Source organism: Pocillopora damicornis, chromosome 10 (assembly GCF_964200805.1).
Source record: "Pocillopora damicornis chromosome 10, jaPocDami1.2, whole genome shotgun sequence".
Lineage (NCBI taxonomy): Eukaryota > Metazoa > Cnidaria > Anthozoa > Scleractinia > Pocilloporidae > Pocillopora > Pocillopora damicornis.
In genome coordinates, this window is record NC_142679.1 from 2,769,111 (window position 1) to 2,790,620 (window position 21,510).

The window sequence follows — 21,510 nt, forward strand, 5'->3', positions numbered from 1 at the left end:
ATTACCTATACTTACTGCATCCTTGATCTGACTGTTTTGGATGAATTAATCCTCTGTAGTGAACTCCTCCTAATCACCCCTCCTCCCTCCCCCCACCACCTCCCTCCCCCAACCCCCTCCCCCCACCACCTTCCTCCCCCAACCCCCTCCCCCCCACCCCCTCCCTCCCCCACCCCTCCCTTCCCCTACCCTCTCCCTCCCCCTTCTAAAAGAAGGGGGAGGGAGAGAACTGCGATAAGAAATCTCGTACGGTGCAAAAAATATTTTCATTTACCCAACATTCAGTTTATAAAACATAGCAAGTTTGCTGAGCACTGGTCCTAAAGAAGATTATCTTTTGGCTTAACCAGTCAAAGAGAAAAATGCAAAATAAAATAACGATTTAAACAGTTTCTTAATGAACAGACTAACCAAGTGTCTATTCATCCTTATAAAAAAAAATGTTTATAATCATTCATTTTACGTTTTATTGCCATGAATTTTCGCGGTCCTTTTTGCTGAAATTATTCCATATCTGAGCAATTTTAAAAATGCTGATCTGATTGTAAATTTCTTCCATCATTTTGCCCGGATCCTCTAAGTTTTTTCCAGAGCGGAGTACGATGATTGCTGAGGCTCTGGAATAACTCTCCATTGCATGATAATTTTCGTCCCTCGAAAGTGGTTACGCATTACGCACTCTTGTTTTCGCGTCAAATGCAACAGAACCATTTCTAGAATATACGTTTCTTGTACCTGTTGACAGGTTGAGGGATCAAATTGTGCGTTTCCTTGAGGGAAATAAAAAGTATTGAAGACGAAAACCAGCCCTTCATGGAACTGTTGATATGTTAAGGCTCCATCCCACTCCGGAACATTCTGTATATGGATGGACTAATCGTTCTGTTATCGCAGAAATTACCTTCAATAATTGTAATCAGTACAATTTAAAGTGTTTAGTGTTCATTGTTTTGCAGGGTATCTTATCTGTATCGTGTGAAAAAGCTCTTAAAGGGTCTCGAATGTGAGAGCCTCGTGACCTGAAAACTATTCAAGCAATGAATGTAACGCTCAAAAAGAAGGATCAGTGTCGTTTTCAAAGGGTTTATTTCCGACAAGTGAATTTTCAAAAAGAGAAAATAGCGATACATAAAATTATTTTCACTTTTCTTACATTTCTGTTAACCAGTTCAACTTGCTTTGATCATGTCTTGAACAGAAATCGCAACAAAAGCATAATATTCCACTAAAAAAATAAAACCTTGTGGCAGAAAAATAAGATTACGCAACAAAAACATTACAACAGCGCGAAATCGTTCGCACTCTTCAATCAGCCAACTTGTTTTGACCTCTTGGGATCAACCAATCAGGTGCTCTCGACGTGACACGTTTTGACGACAAAAGAGTGTTTTGATTAGCTCTGAAGAAAAGCAATTTACATTTCTTTCGTCGTTTGAATATATTTCGTGGGCGATTCTTGTTTTGAAGGCACTCGGCTAGTGCATTTTGAAACTCGGTCCGAGGTGCCGAGTCAAACCATTACAAAATCGTCGTGAATCAATTCGTCTTTTTTACCCTCATAACAGCGTTTCGCGAGTTTGGATCGTACGATCAGAGCCTTTATCAACGAGATTCTCGACTGGTATTTATTTTTGACAAGATTACAAGGGGTGAGTACAACGTTTAGCAGTCCTGAAATTACAGAGTCGTCGACGATATATTTCTCTGAGTAGTTCTTTTTCTCTTGACAGATCATAAGGAAATTCTCGTATTTCAGTCTTTCGCAATTGCTATATTCCCGCCTCACAAACCGTTCAATTTAATTTTTGATTAAGAATATTTAAAATCGGACTGTTCCAGGAGTTTTGTGTTCCCTAAATCGGGGTCAACTACTTCGGAACTGTTGCATGTACACAGTCTTATTTTGCCAGGAATGCGAGATTCAAAATTGAAACGATAATCGAACATTAGAAGTTTGCAGGTTGTAAATATACAAAAGTCTTATTCGGCTCCCGTCTAGCTTTACACGCTTTCTGCCAGAAAACAAAAGATCTCTAGCGTGTTCTACGAGCGTCGCCGAGACCACTCGATTTAGCGACGGTCGATATAATACCATTGCGTTTCTCGAATTTTTAACCTCTTACAAGAGTTCAAAGGAATATAATACTGCGACGGCATAAGGTTATTGTCGACGTAAAGTAATTTGGACAGATTCAGTTGACGTTGACGTTTAGTGTCTAAATGACAATGTGGGTTTGGTTTTTTGCTTTTATAAAAAGTGTGCAGATTATTTGTAGAACAGAATAAATAGTGTCTGTGAATTGATCTTAAAATGGTTTCCATCAAGGGTATGGAATTTCTTATCTTGTTCCAGTGTCCTTAATATCGTTGGTTAGGAGAAAAGTATAATTTTTACGCAGACACCATACAGAATTAGCCTTTAAAATGTATTAATGCGTTGCTCGAGGCTTTACTTAATTGCTAAAGTCATCGATGGAAAATTCGGGTAATGATCGAGTTCTACAAGACTGCGCAACAAAAGAGCGCTCCCTAACAAGATTTTGCATTTTATTTCCAGCCATTATTTTCATATTGTGGTTGTTGTTACCATAAAAGTCAGGTTTCGTTGTATTTTGTTGTGTTAGCTTTACATTCGCTAGTCTCAACACGTTTAAATGACCCATGCATTTGCGTTTTTCACAAGATTAATTCATGCCCACTTTGCTACTGAGGTTTAAAAAACGTCCTGCTTAATGCAAGATTTGCTCATGCGTTTTACTCGATCTGTAATATCACATCCACTTCTTCGCTTTGTTGAGGACCTTAATAATCGAATCTTAAAGTTGAAAATGAGTTGGTGGATAAAATATTCCTTTTTCCAATCGATGCAATTTGCATATGAAACAAAAAACCAACAGATGTCTAAATTAATTTTTTCTCTGAAGTTCCTGTCGAACTCAAGAACCCGAGGTACAATCCTTTTGTATACCCTCAGTGCACAAGGTGCGTGCTGTGACATTTATGCGGTAGAAGACGTCAAAAGCAAATATTGAGAATGAAAAATGTCGACTATTTCGGGCTTAAAAGTCTTTCGTATCCAAGCAATAATTGAGTCTTCGCAGAATTGGATCAAGCTCACAATAGAAGTAATTATAGTCCTGTTAGTTTATAGGCTCAATTATCTGACCCAAGGGTCCCCTTTCCAAAAGCCTGTAGTAGTTAACTAAATGCTTTCCCGTTAGTATGTAACTGTGTACGAACATTGGAAGGAACTTTTCGAAAAAAAAATGTGCATAAGTGTAGGCGGCTTTTTAATCACTGAAACGTGACGTCTAATCACTTAAAAGGATCCTGGCTGAGCTCTTTAGGATATTGTCCATCGCAAAGCGTGTATCAGTACTAAGCCACTAAAGAACCGCGATCCCGAATAAAAATCATGTATTTTCTTTGTTGTTTTTCAACTATGGACTTAAATAGTACTGATTTTTCCAAATAGAAAAGTTTTTTTGTGATTTCTTTTCTTCAAGTAACTCTTAAACCAGAGAAACAATAGAAAGTATGCCACTGTGAAATGATAGGGAACGTTTAGTGATCAAAACCGCAAATCGTTTCCTCAACATACCGCATAAAAATCCTATGAAAAGACACTGTTTGAAAATGGGTTCCGTGCCTGCCAAGCGAACCACATGTTGGTGCAAATGAAATCTTTCTTCTGCTCTGTTTTGTTAAGACAATTAGCATGTGTGTGCAAATTTACAATAAACACAGGTTAGATGACGACCTTCTCGCCATCAAATAACTAAAACAGCCTTAATTTATTCAATACCAAACGCTTTTGTTAAAAGAACGTATTCAATTTGCGGTCCCGGGAATAGTACCCTAGGTAGCCAATTAAGTTCCATGTTGTGCACGAGACTCGCGCGTTTGCGAAAATTTTCTCGTCATGAAATTGAGAGAAGGATAAAAATCAGTAACGCATGAAAAGATTGCGAGCGACATCCAAGTTTGTTCGTTTTTTAATTCCTTTTCCGTTTGGTGAGGGTGGGGGGTGGTGCGTGGGTGCGAAGGGAAATTTTAGGCCCAAAACAAATTAAGGTCACATGTCATTTTTTTACAATAAAAACCAAAATTTCTTATACGATCTAAAAATAATTGTTGATAAGTTACTCCTCCATTTTTCTTTGTCTCTCTAGTTTGTTTACTTGTTCCTAAACAGCTTTTTCCGCAGACGTTAGCGACAGCATTTCTATTGAATAATTTTGGAAAGATATTAATTGCCGCTTAAACAGTTCCAAAAGTACCTGCTATAAACACCAACTGTTATGTAAACAGCTTTGAGCCAAAAGAGGCAGAATACAATTAATTTGGATATATTATTGCGACAGTTCGCTCTTGTAAGGTAAGTTCATCGTTGTCTTTCAAGTTAGTTTAATGTGTTTTTCTGTCTTAAATACTTACAAGCGACAGAAACGCAAAACTGGCCGCGCTATCTTCCTTTAGTAAATACTTATTTGGCAAAGAAGTCGACGATAAGCAGTATGGAAACCACGTATCAAACTGAATCGAGAGCTCTTTTGAGAAATTCATTGTTTCTGATTTCGTTTTAACTCACGAGGTTTATAAACATCTCCCTATCGAATTCAAGAGACATGTTTTTTAGCATGAATGAACGAGCAGAGGAGAGAATGACTGCTTCATGAGACAAAAAAAAAATGTCTTCTGTAGATGTTATGAAATGCATTCTGTTCCAGTCTTTGCAAGATGCTGCTTCAAAAAGCTTTCGTGGTAATATCTATGTGCGCATATTCTCTCAACGTTACTGAAAACAAAAACAGAAACGTGAACTATTCCACAGTTAAATCAATTTTTCATTTCATTTTGATAAAGTGGCAGTGAGGCTTTAATTAAAAGGGAAACAAATCTTTCTATAATTACTTTCGTTTTTTTCTTGCTATGTTATGAATTTTACTAGAGAATTCTTTAAACTTTCCGATGTACGTATATTTCTGCGTGGAACGAGCAGGTTCATGCTTATAAAATTCTACACCGAAAAAAAGCCTATAAGATTTCTATCGCCTCGAGGTAAAATTATACATCAATATTTTATAATGTACACTAGGTACGTGCGTTTGACTCGCATTCAGAGAACACAAGCTCTCTCTGGAAACTTCAGCTTCCCGCTTGCAGTCACTCGTCCGTTAAACAATAACGTTAGAAATTAACAACTACTCTCTGGAGGGCAATTGGCATGCCTCTGCAAATTTACAATCACTTTGTGTCTAGTGGGACAAAAGACTGGAGTTTCTATTATGATGGTGTGGCTACATTTGCATGTGTCGCATCACAGAGCGTGGGAACTGACATAAAAGTCGCTCTGTAAACTTTCTCACCGTAGTTTCAAAAACCAAGCGAGTGTTAGACTCTTTGTCTGTGAAGGCGTAAGGTTGTTGTGGCAGAGAACCTCTGTGCGTCATACGTAAACTTTGGAAGGAAGGAACAATATCTTACCTGACAACGTTTTCAAAGAACGATGATAATGGGCTTTCGGGGTCAAGATATAACTGTTACTTCAAGGTACTTAACGGAATGTAAAAATTTAAAAATGTTTGCTCGAGCCTGACTAAGAAAATGGATTTGAAGTGGCTAAAGAGAATGGCTCTTAAAAGAGAAATCATTTTTTTTTCCTTTCTTTGACAAAGTTAACGCCTATACTACTGAGTAATTGTGCAATCCGCCAGTGGCTTATAATACGTAGCTTACAACATGGCCCTTGTAACATGTGCAACCCCAGAGAAAATTATTGATCTGTTCGTGGAACTATTTAATTGTGTATCACATTGTCATTATTAAAACACTAAAATGATTGCTTCTACAAATATTGAAATGTTGGAGGCTTCTTGCCGTTAGCTGCTGACTGAGGCGGATTATCATTATGAGAATTTTTTCTTTTATTTTTCTTTTACAATTTTAATGATTTCATGCCGTTTCTTTTTGTCTCTTTGAAATTCCAAAAAGCCCAGGGCTTACATTCCGTTTTTCCACTTAAAAAGTAATCAACAGTCCTGTTAAGCTTTTTCTTTTCTCCCAAACGTTAACTTAGCTCCTTCTTGTAAAGAGAACTGTCCCTGTTAACGTCTGGTTATTGCAAGCGCATTTTTTTAAACATGTCAATTCTTATTATTCCTGGCATTTTTACAGCAGTAACACGCCTAAGTTTTCTAATACTCTGCTTTTCTCTTTTGTTGCCAATTGTCTGATAAAAATCTAAAGACTACCTTTATTTGATATCGTTCTTGTTTCTCTGTGATCTTTTCTGCAGGGTAAATATGCGGGCTTACGCAAACCGCGGTGATACACAAAGATCTTACCCGTGGGAGAGAGAGAAACGTGTCGAATTGTCCCACAGCTGGGGAAGAGAGGCTTGGGATAAAGACTATAAGAGCGACAAAACCCACCTCATGAATGGAATCACACAGCCACAAGGCCCGTCTTGCAAAAAGTACATCTCTGTAGTTTCCGAAGGAAATTACTTCATAGCCTCCAAGGCGCCCCTTCCAGATCGCATCGAGCTTCGGATGTGTGGTACCACAGGGTTTGGGCAAAACAACCGCACTCTGTCCATACCGGACTTATACCGCGTCAAGATGAAACCCATTCCGGAAGTATTCGAGGACACGATAGACGCGGTCCAGGTTCGACGAGAAGAGGTCCAGTTGGAAGGTGCTTGTCCTTTGCACAGCCATTCTCCGAGAAGTGGTTCTCTAAAGGAGATGTATGTGTCACAATATACGCACCACTTTGATCCAAGCGAGCCTCGCTCACACATTGCCGGGTGGAAGGTGGACATCGAACCGAACGGAATCCCTCACCGTCGATCTCGCATGTGCGTACTCAACAACCCCGTCGTTTCGGGATCTCGAAAGAGACCCGAACGCCCGAAGTCTGCACCTCCAACATTAGCGTACGAGTTTGACACATTTTCGGAAGACATCGAAGACGACAGACTCTCGTGCGCCACTCTGCCTAATTTTCATCAAGACTTCAACGGCCCTACCCGAAGTACCGAGGATTTATCGATACGTCTCAAAGATCTTATCGTCGATGCTCAACCTCCAGACTACCCAAACGACGACAGCTCATTTGGTTACGATCCTAGTGATGACACATCGGAAACTTCTTCGGCGTTTTACCAGGACCAAGGCTCCTACAGAAAGCGCGATCCCGCCAGATTTAGCTACAGCCGTCCCAGGTTGCTTCGACTTGGTCCCGATTTTCCTGGAGTCCGAAATCTGGAAAAAATGCGTCGAAAAAGACAAAGTATGGGATCATCTTCAACTGGCTCTCTTTCTTCTTCCCCTTCGCCGTCTCGAGGCGAATATGGATTTTTCGTGGCACTTACATCGAAAGATCAAATACCACAACAAAAGTACGGCAGATACTACTCCATGACTTAAGAGGAAAGTGATTTTAAGTTATTGATTTGAACAAATTGTTCAAAACTGAAAAGAATATTACAGCGGCAAAATTTTGTGCGCTCGATGCGCAAGGCATGCCAGGGCAGAAGGACTGAGACTTGAAGAACAAAAGTAGGGTTTTCCACCATTTAACTTTATCAGCACTTTTAATTTCTAAAGAATCATCTATAGATTTTTTTTTAAATGATTATTTTTTTTCTTTTATCTTTATAGCAACATTGTACTGTTTAACACACACTGACATGCATGCAACTTCAATGTAACAAAATGAAAATAACTAGAGTAGGATGCGTCACGGACGTTACCGATCAGTATCCACTCGGAGACCGAGAATTTCGGCGAAGCTTTGTGATCATGCATGAACAAGATATGTCTTGGGAGGCAGTAGCCGAGACTGTTTTATCGCAACTCATACAAATAACATAGGAGTCAGGATTCTATTGAACGTAATTTATTTTAGTTATTGAACTGGTTTAAGATGTAAATACAGATTTGGGCCTCGAACTCAGTGCTTAAAAAGCTGTTACAGTATTGCACATCACATTGTTCATTGTTGCTCAAGTGTATTCTTTCAATTAATGCATGATTAAATTTCTCATTGTCGAAGTCTTTTCAAAGTGTACTCGGTGAAGACTTATAAATCCTAAACTGATCTTGTATTTATTTTTAGGGTCCAGTCATAAGTAATAGCCTGGATGGGGGCAGGAGCTTGGACTCTGTTGGCGACGACTAATCCCCCTTCGTGAAAACCACGTGATCTCCCTCAAAATCTCTTACCCTTCCCCGCCCCAAACCTCCCCCCCCCCCCCCCAAAAAAAGGCGAGAACTAATGAGTGGTCCGTTATTTGGTGTATCTTCTGAACTGAAAAACATGAAATTTCAGAAAAAGATTAATTTCTTATTTTCAATTTACGATTCCTCATTCCCCAATCCCGCTTTTAGAGACGTCAAAGTGGTAATTTGCATGAATATTGGCGGCGAGTGTGCGACTCCTGCACTTTCAAAGGTTTCCCGTAAACATGAATGATCTCGTCCTTAAGGTGTGAACGAACGAGCATATTTTCACACAAAATGAAGGCTATTTTTTTTTATTATCCTTCAAATATTTTTGCAAATTACAGGAACAAAATTTTTACGAACAGTCAACCGTTCACTGCGTCAAATGTTAACTTCTAAGTGTTCTTTGGTACGATTTCATGAACAAACAAGCATGTTAATTAACTCTTTCTTAACAAAGACAAAACGCTCTCAAAACGGAGACTTATCGTAATGGACAAAGAGCTTGAAAATTAGGGAATATCTCTTGGGGTTACATCCTCGATTATGACCCATCATCGCTCGCACGCGACTGGTCTAAACGCATCACATTCACGAATATTCCTCAACTAAAAAATGGGGGATATCCGAGGAGACTTCCCAATTTTCCAACCTTACTTCTACTAAGTCTTTGTTTAAAATTTAATTCAAGATGAGAGAGCGTTTATGGTTGTTACAGAAGGGATACATTTGTTTGTTCATTAAGTCGTACCAGAAAACACTCAAAAGGGAATATCCTACGCAGAAAACAGTAAGCTGTGCGTAAATACCTTTTCACGCGTATCGCAACTTAATAGCCCCTATTTTGCGCGAAAATGCTGCTCGTATATTTGCCTTTGGACATTATCTGTTCCTCGAAGCTCAATGTTTTCCTCATCATCGATTTACTGTAATTCGTTCCTTGAATTTTGCCCCTAAGCGTCTTTAAAAGAGAACGTGGATTTCGATGAAAAATTTCTGTTCCTCATTATAAATAGTAAATCTAAGAAAAAAAATGAACTTAATGAACATAGTTAGCGGTCAGATAAGAAGCGATGCACTGTGGAGGTGAGGTATTTTATTGAGAATTTGACTGTGTTTTTTTATTCCTGAGAGCGGTCGTAAATATTCTCAGACGAACTTATAATTTCATCACGCCCTGTTATTTAGCAAGATGGCAATCTCACAGCTGGAGCTTAGGCCGCCTGTCGTTACAGATAAAAGTATTCAGCCACAGGCGGCCGAAGCCTCTGGTGAGAGGGCCTTTCTTATGTAGTAAACCTAGAAATGCATAAAGGGGTAAGTTTCTAAAGAAACTGTTATGCTGCGTCGGTGGGAGAGTATAGCAGGTAATTTAGTGTTGACAACTTGGTTGAAAACGTAAATTAGCCACCGTAAAGGGTAAAAAAGCTGACGTTTCGAGCGTTAGCCCAGCCCCTTCGTCTATCACTCTGACGAAGGGCTAACGCTCGAAACGTCAGCTTTTTTACCCTTTACGGTGGCTAATTTACGTTTTCAACCCAGTTGTCAACACTAAATTACCTGCTAGAAATGAATAACTCGTTAAAATGGGTTCTTTTCAACGTAGTGAGCGGTCAGATGACAAGCAATGCACTTAGTAAGTAAGGTGTGGTATTTTTTATTGAGAATTGGACTGTATTTTTATTCCTAAGAGCGGTCGTAAATATTCCCATACAAACTCGTGATTTCGCCACGACTTTTATTTAGCAAGATGACAATCTCACAGCTGGAGCTTGGGCCGCCTGTCGTTACATATAAAAGTATTCAGCCACAGGCGGCCGAGTGCACAGCCACTTTTGTTCTTGGATTTGAGTTGATTTTTCCCTATTTACTCGACGAAACCCAGATAGTAAATTACAAGCGTTTCAGATGCGGCGTTTATTATATGTCACTGAAGCCTTCGTGAAGCCGTTCCCTGGTCTTCCATGAGAGCTTTAACAGGCATCACAATAAATATAGTGACCGGCTTCCTCTAGAGAAGAGAGGCGATCGATCATTGGCTCTCCTTGATATATAAAATATTTTCCATATAGCTAGTTGGTAACGAAACGGAGACTTCGTTACCTTCGAAAAACATATCTATGGCTTTCTGCTGTTCTTCTTGAAATGTCTCTATCCAAAAGTCGTGCAAACTTGCCATAAAACCTCGTCGTAGATCGCTGTTGACTGAAAAGTCGACCATCAAAGCAATCTGTTCACCATCTTAATTTGGTATCATCAACTGGGTTAATCACGTAAATTGGACACCTTAGAGAGTTTAAAGGCTGACGTATCGAGCGTTGGCCCATCGTCAGAGCGATGGATGAGGGGCTAACCGTCGGAACGTCAGCCTTTAAACTCTTTACGGTGGCCAATTTACGTGATCAATTCAATTGATAAAACCAAATTCCATTGTTACTTTCACCACAGTTTCCTTAGAAACTTACCCCCTTTGTTCACTATCAGGCCTGGTTCACTATCTTGTCCGTTGTTCGTTTGTTAATAAATTACTAACTCTAGCCAATCAGGATTCACAAAAGAATCGACAAAAGGGTGACGTCACAGAACGCGACTCAGTAGTGTCGGATTCCCGGGGGAAGCCTTACGGCTGCATCCTATAAAGGAAAGAATGACGAAGCAAAGGCGAAGTGAAACCAAAGCTTAAAATTGACTTCTCTGATGCGATCTTGTTTGACTGAAGGTACGTTCCACTATATGTTATCTTACGTAAAAATTAACAGTGAAGAGTGGGCAACTTGGACGTGGTAAAACAAGAAATCTGATGAGCAGAACAATAACTCGGCACGTACGTCTTAAAACTGTATACATTTTTTGCCGAACTTAATTAAGTCGACCCAAATTGGTATCGGGTTTGACACATGTTGAGCTCGACGTTGGAACTGAGCCTTACTGTCCTCTGCAAAGTAACGCAAAATCATCCAAATCATCCAAATCATGCAAATTTCAAAATTTGCGTAACCCGACAGCAAATAAGTTTCCATTTAGTACTCCACGCCGCTCTCATACGTAGTGCTGAGGTGGACTTGCGGCGCCTAAGAGATAGTAAGCACATCCAGTAATTCGCGAGATTCCGACTAAAACATCCAGTAATTCCCGAGATTCCGACTAAAAATCTATATTCATTTTTTAAATCGACGTCTTCTTTAGTGTTGCAGTCCTAACTGCTAAAGGCCCCTCTTGTGCTTTGCAGAACGACGTTGACCATTAGCACTCGTAACGACAGTATCTTCCTAATCATTACAGCCTTTCTCAAGATCTAGCCACAAATATACAGCTTTCTCTTCATCTTCCTGCTTCCCACCGTAAAGCAAAAGCTGACACCAAGGTTCAAAGCGTTCGAAGTTCAGGATCGATCGATCCAACGAAGGTATGTATCTTGATAAGCAAACAGTGGCTTAATAAATCTTTCCTTCAAACTATCACTCTCTAGTCTCTTTTCCACTCGTAAGGAATTGATTAGTAGTGATGGTAGTTGAGGTAGAAGTAAATTGTAATATTGTTATTATTGCTTCATAGTAACAATGTAACACGCTCTTCCACGCACACGAAAACAAATTCCATTTATATCTTATGGCATATGATGTACATAAGATGTATGTGCATAGTACATGTATCAGAACAGTTTGGTGCTATTTTAATCATTTTATATGAGTGTCTGCCTTTGTAAAGAGAGTTTCTTACACCATTGCTGGTTGATTATACTTACAAAATAGGCATAATTCACTTTCTTCGCACGTTTAATTGGTTTGATACTAGCTTCACTTCACTTCTACTCACAAAACTTTCTAGGCGAGAGTAAACAATCAGACGTAGAATATTCTTCCTGACAGAAACTCTGTATAGTTTTCATTTCCTTTTATGCTTAAGGTTTTGTCGTCAGAAGTTTTTACATTTCTCTTCCCTAATCATTGTGTAGTCTTATTCTGTCGCTATCAAAAGATTCATGATTAAATTTTGAAAGATAATAGTCACTCTCTACGCGGATCGTTGTAATCTTGAGTAATCCTGTATTTGTTCAATATAAAATTACGGTTCATACTGAGAGCTTAATTCATTTAAAAAAACTCATTTCACCAACATTTCATCTAGGGAGAAACTTGCGAGGTGTTACCCGCACTAATAAACAATCTGTGGCTTTTCTTCTACTTACGGGAGCAAGATTTGCCATAAGCTGACACATGTTCAAGTTTGCAACATTAATAAAAAGTGCAATGCAGTAGTTTGTTTCTTCTAAATGTTTCTAAGCCTTGTCAAACCTTCCCCTTTTGATATTAAACGTAAAGCAAATAAAAGATAAGATTAGTATTCTATTTCTTTTCTATAAATGTTCGCCTGCAACGATTCTCTGGAGCAATACTAGTTGAACTGACCTGCGAGGAGAAATATGAAGGGTTGTCGTAGATAAATAAAGCAAGGGGTTCAAGAAAAATATTGTTCATTCTCAGCTTTAACTTGAGACCTCACGGTTTCACAAAGGCAAGGTTTGCCATAAGCTAACAGTGTTCAAGTTTGGCCAATGCTCTCATAGAAAGGAAAAGTTTAACATCTTCTTGATGTTATTAAGCTTTGGGAAGCCTTCGCATTGGGAGACTAAACTTCTGGACAACATACGAAAGATATGATCAGTATTCTATCCATTTCCTTTCTGTTAACGTTTAATTTCAACGAAACTCTACAGCCACAAACGTTTATGTAATCCTCACTAGTTGTGAACCTTCATATTCTTTCGGCACTATGTAAAGATTTAAGATTCACTTTGATAGATGGAAGTACTCGAAGCCACTCGGCTTCATCTGCCAATATGAACACCGTAGTATTGAGTTGTTCGGTATCATTTCCACATGAAATTTAAGGTAGATGTTGAGAACTGGCCTATATCTGAAATATCATTGAGTCTTCGTTCTAGCTCGAAACCAATCGGTTACATTGTAGAGAAATATGTTTCATAAACCGACGTGTGTTCAACTTTGGTCAACGTTAAAATAGCAAGAAATAGTTTTACTTCTTTTAAATATTACAAAGCTCTTGCAAGCCTTCAGATTTGAGATTAAGCATGTGGAGAAAAGGTGACCTATATCCTTTCCTTTTAGCTCCCGACAGAACAGTTAAACCAACAACGATTCAGCGCAAAAATCAATTAGATCCTTCAATAAATCCTTTTAATTCCTCCTGTTAAACTGAACACTAAGTCTCTTTGAAACACCTACTGCTTCGATAAGGTTAGTGATAAGGTGAGTTATACACTCCAATGCGAAGTTAGGTGCGTACAGCTTCGTGGATGGACATAAACTTGATTACCTGACTAAGAATTTGCTAACCTTGGAGTACCATAAGCCATATAATACTAGGTTTAAGTTATCCTATCGTCTTCCTATTCCACGTACCAATAATATGAAGCGAATGTCCGTTTGGTAATACTGTTAAACTGTGGAACCACGTTTATGATCAAGTCTGCTTTTCGACTGAGCATAGATAAAAACAAGTTACTGTGACTTTATCTTGAGAAAAATCACACCTGGCAGCTTCGGAAGTGATAAAATATTTGAACTATTTGATTAATTTAACAGTTTAGTATTATGGTTACGTGATTGCAATTTAGTATTAACAAGGACCACTAGGAGGACTGTTTTCTTTGACTGTAGTTATGCACTCCATTCGAATGAAGTGTACACATACTTTTTGCTCCCCAGAAAAATAAAGTTAACTAGGTTGTTTACATGTCAAAATAAAAATAATGGTAAACAAAATAAGCTAAAATGAGAGGTTTTGTTTAATCAATGTGCACCTCGGATAAAAACGATCAAAGCAGGCAAAGATTAGTGCTAGAACCAATTAACTCATTATATAATAGAAAACTAACGGTAGAGATCTAGATTACACTGAACAATGCCAATCTAAAACAACGCTTTCCCTTCACCTTCTAGAAAGGCATGCTTGATAAGTATCTTTTGTAGATTGCGCCTTGAAGACTCCATGAAGTCTCAGGTCAAAAAGTTTGCTTTGTACTTGATCACTCACGTAGGGAGCAATTAGAGAAGTCCTTTCGGACAGAAAGTTTTTTTTTTGCATATATTAACTCTTTTTGCGCAACTCTTTATGTATTGGATCAAAGCTTAACTTTTGTCCCTGGAGACTCAACTTGACTTCCAAGTGAGAAAGGTCAATAGATGGCTGGGTTAAATTTTAGGATGATTGATGTCCTTTGAAATGTCCTCCTATGGGAGTTATATGGAACAATGTCTATATTCTTTACTTGACGTTGAAGCGAAGTTATCTCTGGTCGACTTTCCTGAGCGCTTCCAATTGTTAACTAATATCTACAGTTTCTTGAGTTTGAAAGTAAGAATTATAAGCCCATTCCCACATGGGTAAATTTGTTTTTGTCAAAATTTGAGATGATCCAATTTGCTCTGTAATCGTACTCCTTATTAGCAAAGCACGTCACGGTCATTCCATTCTTTTGAGTTGCTCATATAATTAATCCAAAACAGGACTCGTATCACCCCAGTCACCATCATTAATAACGCTACCCCGATTATTGCTATTCCATGGTCTTTACTTCGTTTACCATGGACCACACACATGACATGTTACATGCGTTTACCGTAAATGGAACATTTTCCACCCAATATTTGTGACTGGTTAAGAAATATTTCCAAGTCTTAATATAAGAAATAAAATTTCCTCGTGTGCTTGATGGCTTGATAATTATAGCCCCTAATGACTGTTTATTTTTATAATTTCATATCCCATGCGAGCTTTTGGAATAATTGTGAACACACCAATTTCGACCAAATTTTCTCTGGAGTATTGTTTACCATAGGAAATGAATAGATCAGCTGTTTGACCCTTTAATTGCCTGCTGGAAGCTTTCTTTGCCCCAACCTTCATCTCTCTTGCATAAGTCTTCGCGTTTCACCGATGTAGATTTTGCTGCATTCCCAGGGAATCCTGTAAACCACGCTGTCTCGTCAATCCGGATTGACAGTGTCCTTTAGTCATAATAAATGCGATCTGATTGTCGTGCCGGACCTGAAGTCTGCGTGGACGCCTTGTTGTTTTAGGCAACGGCGAAGAGGCTCTGATACACCTTTTACATAGGGCAAAACCGCTGTGGATTTGAACTGCGTCACATGCTCTCTGCTTAGGGAGCAGTTTCTTGTTTTTGTGACCTTCTGTTCAAAGGAGGAGGGATAACCGTTGGAAACAAGAACTGATGACAAATGTTTCTTTTCCTCGGAGATGACTGATGATTTTGTCACGAGACGCTTCGCCCGGTCAAACAAACACCTAACATTACCGTACTTTACTGATTCAAGATGGTCTGAATCATACGCTAAGTACTGATCAGTGTGAGTTGGTTCTCTGTTGACACTGGTGGTCAAGTGTCTGTCTGGTTTCCTCTTACCTGACGTGTCGAGAAAGGCGGTCTTGTTGTCTTTCTCAGTATTCATGGTGAATCGGATGGTAGGTTGCTGACTTTTGAGATGCTGTAGGAAACAATGGACATAACTGCGATCCAAGATTGCGAAGGTGTCATCAACGTAGCGCTTCCAGATCTTGGGTTTCTATGCTGTGGATTCTATCGCTTATTCTTCAAATACCTCCATGTAGAGGTTAGCAATAACCGCGGAAACCGGGCTCCCCATGGCTGTACCCTCTCGCTGTTCGTAGATCGAACCGTTATACTGGAAGTATGTGGATCAAAATACGAAGTCTAAGAGGTCCACAATCTGAGCAGGTGTTAGCGTCGTGCGGTCTGCAAGGCTTGGGTCACACTCGAACTTTCGTCGTGCGGCTTCTACAACGCCCTCGATGGAGACTTAGCTGAACAGTGACTTCACGTCGAAGGACACCATGATCTTGTGTTCTGAATCTTCTCCCTGCTGACGGTGGAAGAGAAGTGAGCTGAGTTGGTCACCGTGAAATCTGAATTTCCTCTTAGGGGAAATAGAATGTCAGCTAAGAAAGCAGACAAGTTATATGCAAAGGTGTTTACGTAAGACGCAATAGGCCTCGACTGTACGTTAGCCTTGTGGATCTTAGGTAAACCATAGATCCTGGGTGGTTATTTGCGTCGCGGTCTGATCTTGTCGTAAACAGCCTCTGATATGTGCCCGTTCCTCTTTAAGGAGAGCAGCTTCTCAGACAGTTTGCGGGTCAGACGGTCGGTCGGATCTTTCTTAATGAGCGTGTATGGTCCGGTCCCGATCAGCGCTGACATCTTAGCATGATATGTTTCAGTATCGAGGCATACGCTAGCACGACCCTCATCCGAGGATCATGATCGAGTTGTCTTCTTTATGGCTGTAAGGATATCATTAACGGCTTTTCTGACGTTGTCTGCTTGTTCCACATTGAGTGGTCTTACTGCTGATTCAACATTAGCGATGATCTCGGTAGCTAGGATGCTCGCAGGAGTCACGGCAAAATTCAATCCTTTCTTTAACATGGACACCTCAGCACTGTTGAGACACGTATGCAGGACGCATGTCATATGAACTTCGTAATAGACCTCGCTCACCGTAGAGTCTCTGTGGTTCAGTGGTGGAGCATCGGAGCGTGGAAAGGTCTGAGTGGGGGACTCAAAATTTTTCTTCGTGACAGGACGGAAAACCTTTCTCTATAGGTTGTTCTTGTTGGTGAAACAGAGACCAGTTTCTAGCACACAATTATTTCCAACTTGCGTTATTGACGGTCTTTCGTGTTGTTTAAGACTCGCTGGGCGTTGGATCAGATTTTACCCAGTACCCCCGCGCATCTTCAGCTGAGAGAGCGCCTGTTATGTCCTGAGCGGTGGACTCGGCTTCCCTCTAAAAAAAGAGAACACGAGAGGGATATACGTTAAGCCCGTGTCTAGACCTCGGCCGTTTCTGAGCATGCCAAAAAGACCGGCCACCGCTCGTTTTGGAACGAAGTAAAGTTTAATGATCGAGACTCACATTGGTACACCCGAAGAGTCAAGGAAGCTACCCACATAAGACTTCACCCTGATACCATCAACAGGCATAGCGGAATAGAAATTCCTGAAGCGTGGATACCAACGACCAAGAAACACAAAGAGAGACTGATACTACAGCAACCCGCCGAGGGAACAACTTGGAGTATGACCTCTCGGAAAACCAGTACTAACCGGAACAATGGGGATCGAAATCCGCCAATCGCATTAAATCGCCGTAATACAAATAGCAACGCATGAGCAGTCGACCCCATCGCCTGATAGAGACCAGCATTAAGCAGTCGAAACGTCGAGATCTACTTCTTAAGAGACTACATCGTGACGATCAAACGGTTTATTATTAATTCAAGGAAGGATTCTCTGAGAAGAGCAGCAATTAAAGACATTGTAGGAAAGATGCGTTAAAAAAAGAAAAAAAAAGGCTTCAACGAAATTGAACTGTATCTCCCAGATAATGGCAAAGGATACTGCCAGTTGTGCTACAAAGCCATGTGTTAGGATTAAGCCAAATTTTAGATGGTTCTTCTTTCTGGTAAAGGAGTCGGATTGTAATTAAAAGAAATAAATGATATTTTGACCCACCAATGAGATATAGGGAAACATTACCCTCAAGGGTGAGCAACAATTTAAGAAACTACAGAACAGATCAGACATGTTGATCACTACTTTGATACCTACTGCAAAGTCAAGCCAACAAAGATCAACATGGAGAACAGAATGTTCAAGATCGACAGAAAATTAAGGTCAATAATGTCCTTAGCCAATGCCTTTTTAGGCTATACTTCACCAGAACTCTGTTTTTCACTGATCTTACAGTAAATCAGTCAATAGTTGTTGTGCCAAAATGTTACTACCAACTAGCCAATAAGATTTAACAACTGACAACATGCAAACCAATCAAATTCAAGGAAAAATATTGGTGTGAACAGGTTGCCAAGCAGTAGCTTACAAATGAAAATAAATTGAACATATTGTTCTGTTCAAAGACTTTGTGAAAAGTACACTAAGTTGTTGCTTAAGTTACAGTATAACAAGTTTGGCTATAGGCCAGATACTGTGTGATACTGTTTTTTTACTTGCAACATGAAAAATCCATCAGTAAGTTTCTTGCATTATGGTATCAGCCACAATACTATTACAGGAATAATTGGATTTGTGATTTATATTAACTGAACACTTAGCATGAGTCTAATTTGAAGTTATGAGCAATTTAATGATCACTCGAGCTTTGCTTGTTAGAAAATCAACTTAAATCGGTGAAACTCAAATCATATTAACTCTACTCGAAAACTTGTGTTACATGTAATCCAACTCGTGTTAGGCATGGGAGTGAGGCGGTTTCAACAAGCACAGTTAGTAATATAAAACTGTTCTCATGAGGACTTAAACTGCTGTTTAAAAAGTAAAATAAAAAATCCAAGCTTTCGCCGATCAACGGCATCATCAGGGATGAGAAAATATTCGTGTGCGCTATATATATATACAAAGAAAGTGAAGGTTGAAATGTCTAAAAGATGTGACTTACGTATGAAAGCTATAGAAATAAACTGTGAATGGAACACAAGGCTCTAATGATGGACTGTCTCCTGACAAAGGACCTCTAAAAGCACTAAAGAATAGTCTATAAAATAAAATACTAAAATATAAGGTATGCAAATTCACTACATTCTTCCCAGGAATTGAGTGTAAGCTTCCACTGTCTAATGTAAAATACTTCATAAAGGCGTACATTAGCGGGGTTGTTTTCACTCATAATAGTCTTGACGTCAATGCCTTTATATTCTTTGTTCTGGCAGGAATATATGTTTTTTCATGGACGAGTTTTCATTACTGAGATGTTCTTTTACAACATAAACAGAATATTAAGCACAGTTAATGTTGGATTGTAGGAGACAAAGTCCTTTTACCAAATAGTTATATAAATGACAGACTGCAAGAAAACTTACTTGATGAATAATTTATGGTGGTGCAAAGTTTTTAAACCATAACATAGGTTTGTAAATCAATCTATTTTAATGCTAATAATATACATGGAAAAATTACTCAGTTCTGATTGTTTAAGATAAATGCAGTTTTTCAGGTAATTCAGTGCAGAAGAGAGTTAATTCATTGCAGAAGAGGGTTAATTCAGTGCAAAGAAAGAAACAAATCAGACATTCTGATTGGTCAATAATCAAAGAAACTCACAGAGAGCCAATCAAATACGAGCCTTGGATGCCGCAACAAAATTTGAACATTTGAAAATTTGCGAGCGAAACAGTGGCCGGCGTTTTAAGTAGGTTTCCTTTCGCCACCTCAGCTGACAAACAGCTTAAACAACGAAAACACTGTAAAAAGCACTGCTTTTTGGATGTCGGTTTGGAAAAAGTGGTGTTTAGAGAAGGGAATTGCCGAGGAAATCGAAAATTACGAGCCGACCTAGCTTAACAATTTGCTCGAAAAAAAAAGCAAACATGGTTTAACCTCGGAGACGACGATTCCATTTCATCGAAAGTGATTCGGACACAGACTTAACAATTCCTTGAACTGTTTAGCCGGACTTTAAACTTTTTCAACCTTAAAGATGTGAAGATATCGTTGCATAATATTGTTTTGATCGTACGCGGTTGTTTTGACCGAACGCACGGTTTGAAAAAATTATTTTTTGCACTTGATGCGCGCGCTTTGCTTATGTTTAATTATGATAAGCCATCTCGCATTTTTCCATGTATATTATTAACACGTAATCAGATGATTTTTCTCGTGCAATTTGGAATAAACAAACACTTGTCAATTTTTTCAAAGACTAACAAAATTGCACGAGCCCGTAGGGCGAGTGCAATTTGTGGTCTTTGAAAAAATTTACTCGTGCTTATTTATTCCAAATTGCACTCGAAATCATGTGATTACCTATACAAATTTTCATCGCTACATTGTTTTGGGCAGAAATTGTGGACATGCAACGGTGCACAAGCGAATTACAGACGGATGGATGCCGAAAGCTTTAACTTAAACTTGGTAAAGCAGAAATGGAACAAAATGGAAATAATGAACTTAGGCTCACCTCACCTGGAACAAGTACTACAATATAATTGAATACCTTCATATGTTTCTTCTGCTGTTGTAACCAGTTCCATTTGACGTAAAAATCGTACTGATCCTGCACTTCATAGATGTTCATTTCCGATGCTTAGTCCACATAACACTTCATATGTGACAGATTTGAAAAGCCGGAAAAACAGTTTGGCCTCAAAGCCACGTTTTGATGTGCCGTTTAAAAAACAACGTAGTCTGGATATCCGAAAGAACGCTTAGTTTCCCGCCATGTTGATTTAACGTTGTTAAAGGAAGCCGCATACTGATGTGCGGGCTCACAAGTACGTAATAATCTTGTGTTGTCTCGTTGCTTTGCAGCTTTTTTTTCCAGTTGAAAGTGTAAGCCGAGTAAGTTCCTCGCCAAAGATTTCACCTAAGTTCTAGCTGATTAATTAATAAATTGGTAGCAAACAAATGCCTCATTGGGAAATTAATTTTTCTCCATAGTCAACATAAGCTATAAGAACTGTCCGATTTGAATTTTATTTTACTCGCTCGCTTCGCCTTCCTCAGAGAGTTTCGCGCGATATATCCGCAATTTCCTGTTGTCTTGGTTTCTTATGGAAAGTCCAATTGTAATCAATCAATCAGGAAGGGGGTGAAGGGTCCTATGCACGTTTCACGCACATCAGAAAGTAGAAATAACGCATCACGAAAATAGGATAATTCTCATATCGCGAAAAGCAAAACCTTCTCATTTCACGGGGTCTTAAGGTCATATTTTCACAGGACACGGAAATGAAAAACACTTAATCTTGCACCAAAAAAAAACTCCTTTCCCCCTCAATCAACCCTAAAAATCATTAAGTTCGGTTAGTTATGTTGGGAAAACGCGTTGCATTTCCGCCCAGGGTATAGAATAATTCTTTACAGTTTTGTGAACGATTTTTATTATCCATACATTCATAAAGTTTGTTATACACGTGTTGAAGATGTGACCAACAAAAGTACAACCCTTTGAAGTCGCGTGAGCACAAAGTTTCCCCCAACCGTACAAGTATCAGCTAAATTTTGAGCCTTGGAATCATACCTTGGTGAGCTTTCAGTAAGTCAGTGTAATCTTGTCATAGAAACTAGTTCCATGGCACTCCTTCCAACAGTGCCAGTGAGTTGTAAATGTCGCTTGATGCATGGAGAGGTCGATAGAGAGTATCGTGGCAATCTGACCTGCTGATCCAATTGATCCAAAGCGGGCCGGGCCTGACG

At 39.3% G+C, this 21,510-nt stretch overlaps 2 protein-coding genes and 1 pseudogene across 23 annotated transcripts in view; 2 read left to right on the plus strand and 1 right to left on the minus strand.

Annotated features, from left to right (window-relative positions):
- Positions 1-1,346: 1,346 nt before the first annotated feature.
- LOC113683644 (uncharacterized) lies at positions 1,347-8,060 on the plus strand. Of its 3 annotated transcripts, none has more exons than XM_027200896.2 (2): positions 1,347-1,649; positions 6,299-8,060. In XM_027200896.2, exon 2 carries the CDS (start codon positions 6,306-6,308, stop codon positions 7,431-7,433), a length of 1,128 nt encoding a protein of 375 aa, XP_027056697.2. In that variant the 5' UTR covers positions 1,347-1,649; positions 6,299-6,305; the 3' UTR covers positions 7,434-8,060. The 3 variants fall into 3 exon arrangements, with proteins under 3 accessions (XP_027056697.2, XP_027056698.2, XP_089039976.1); XM_027200897.2 differs by lacking the exon at positions 1,347-1,649 and adding an exon at positions 4,124-4,378; XM_089183850.1 differs by lacking the exon at positions 1,347-1,649 and adding an exon at positions 5,098-5,553.
- Positions 8,061-10,804: 2,744 nt separating this feature from the next.
- The window catches only part of LOC113683640 (uncharacterized), a 60,924-nt gene continuing 50,218 nt past the window's right edge, over positions 10,805-21,510 (plus strand). For 8 of the 20 annotated variants that reach the window (XR_016180148.1, XR_016180150.1, XR_016180146.1 and 5 more), the window contains exons 1-2: positions 10,805-10,950; positions 11,461-11,637. The gene's annotated coding sequence lies outside the window, so the exon portion shown is untranslated. Of the gene's footprint in view, positions 10,951-11,417; positions 11,638-12,359; positions 12,581-13,360; positions 14,028-20,154; positions 20,720-21,510 lie in introns of those variants that run through there. The other 12 variants (XR_016180161.1, XR_016180162.1, XR_016180157.1 and 9 more) reach the window with 6 other exon arrangements.
- LOC149038458 (uncharacterized) lies at positions 15,853-16,722 on the minus strand (annotated as a pseudogene).

Excerpts from the sequence above, each read along its gene's own strand:
- LOC113683644 (XM_089183850.1), top strand. The coding sequence starts at position 5,510 with ATGATAATGGGCTTTCGGGGTCAAGATATAACTGTTACTTCAAG. Across the intron at positions 5,554-6,298 it reads GATATAACTGTTACTTCAAG|GGTAAATATGCGGGCTTACG; the intron begins GTACTTAACGGA and ends TCTTTTCTGCAG.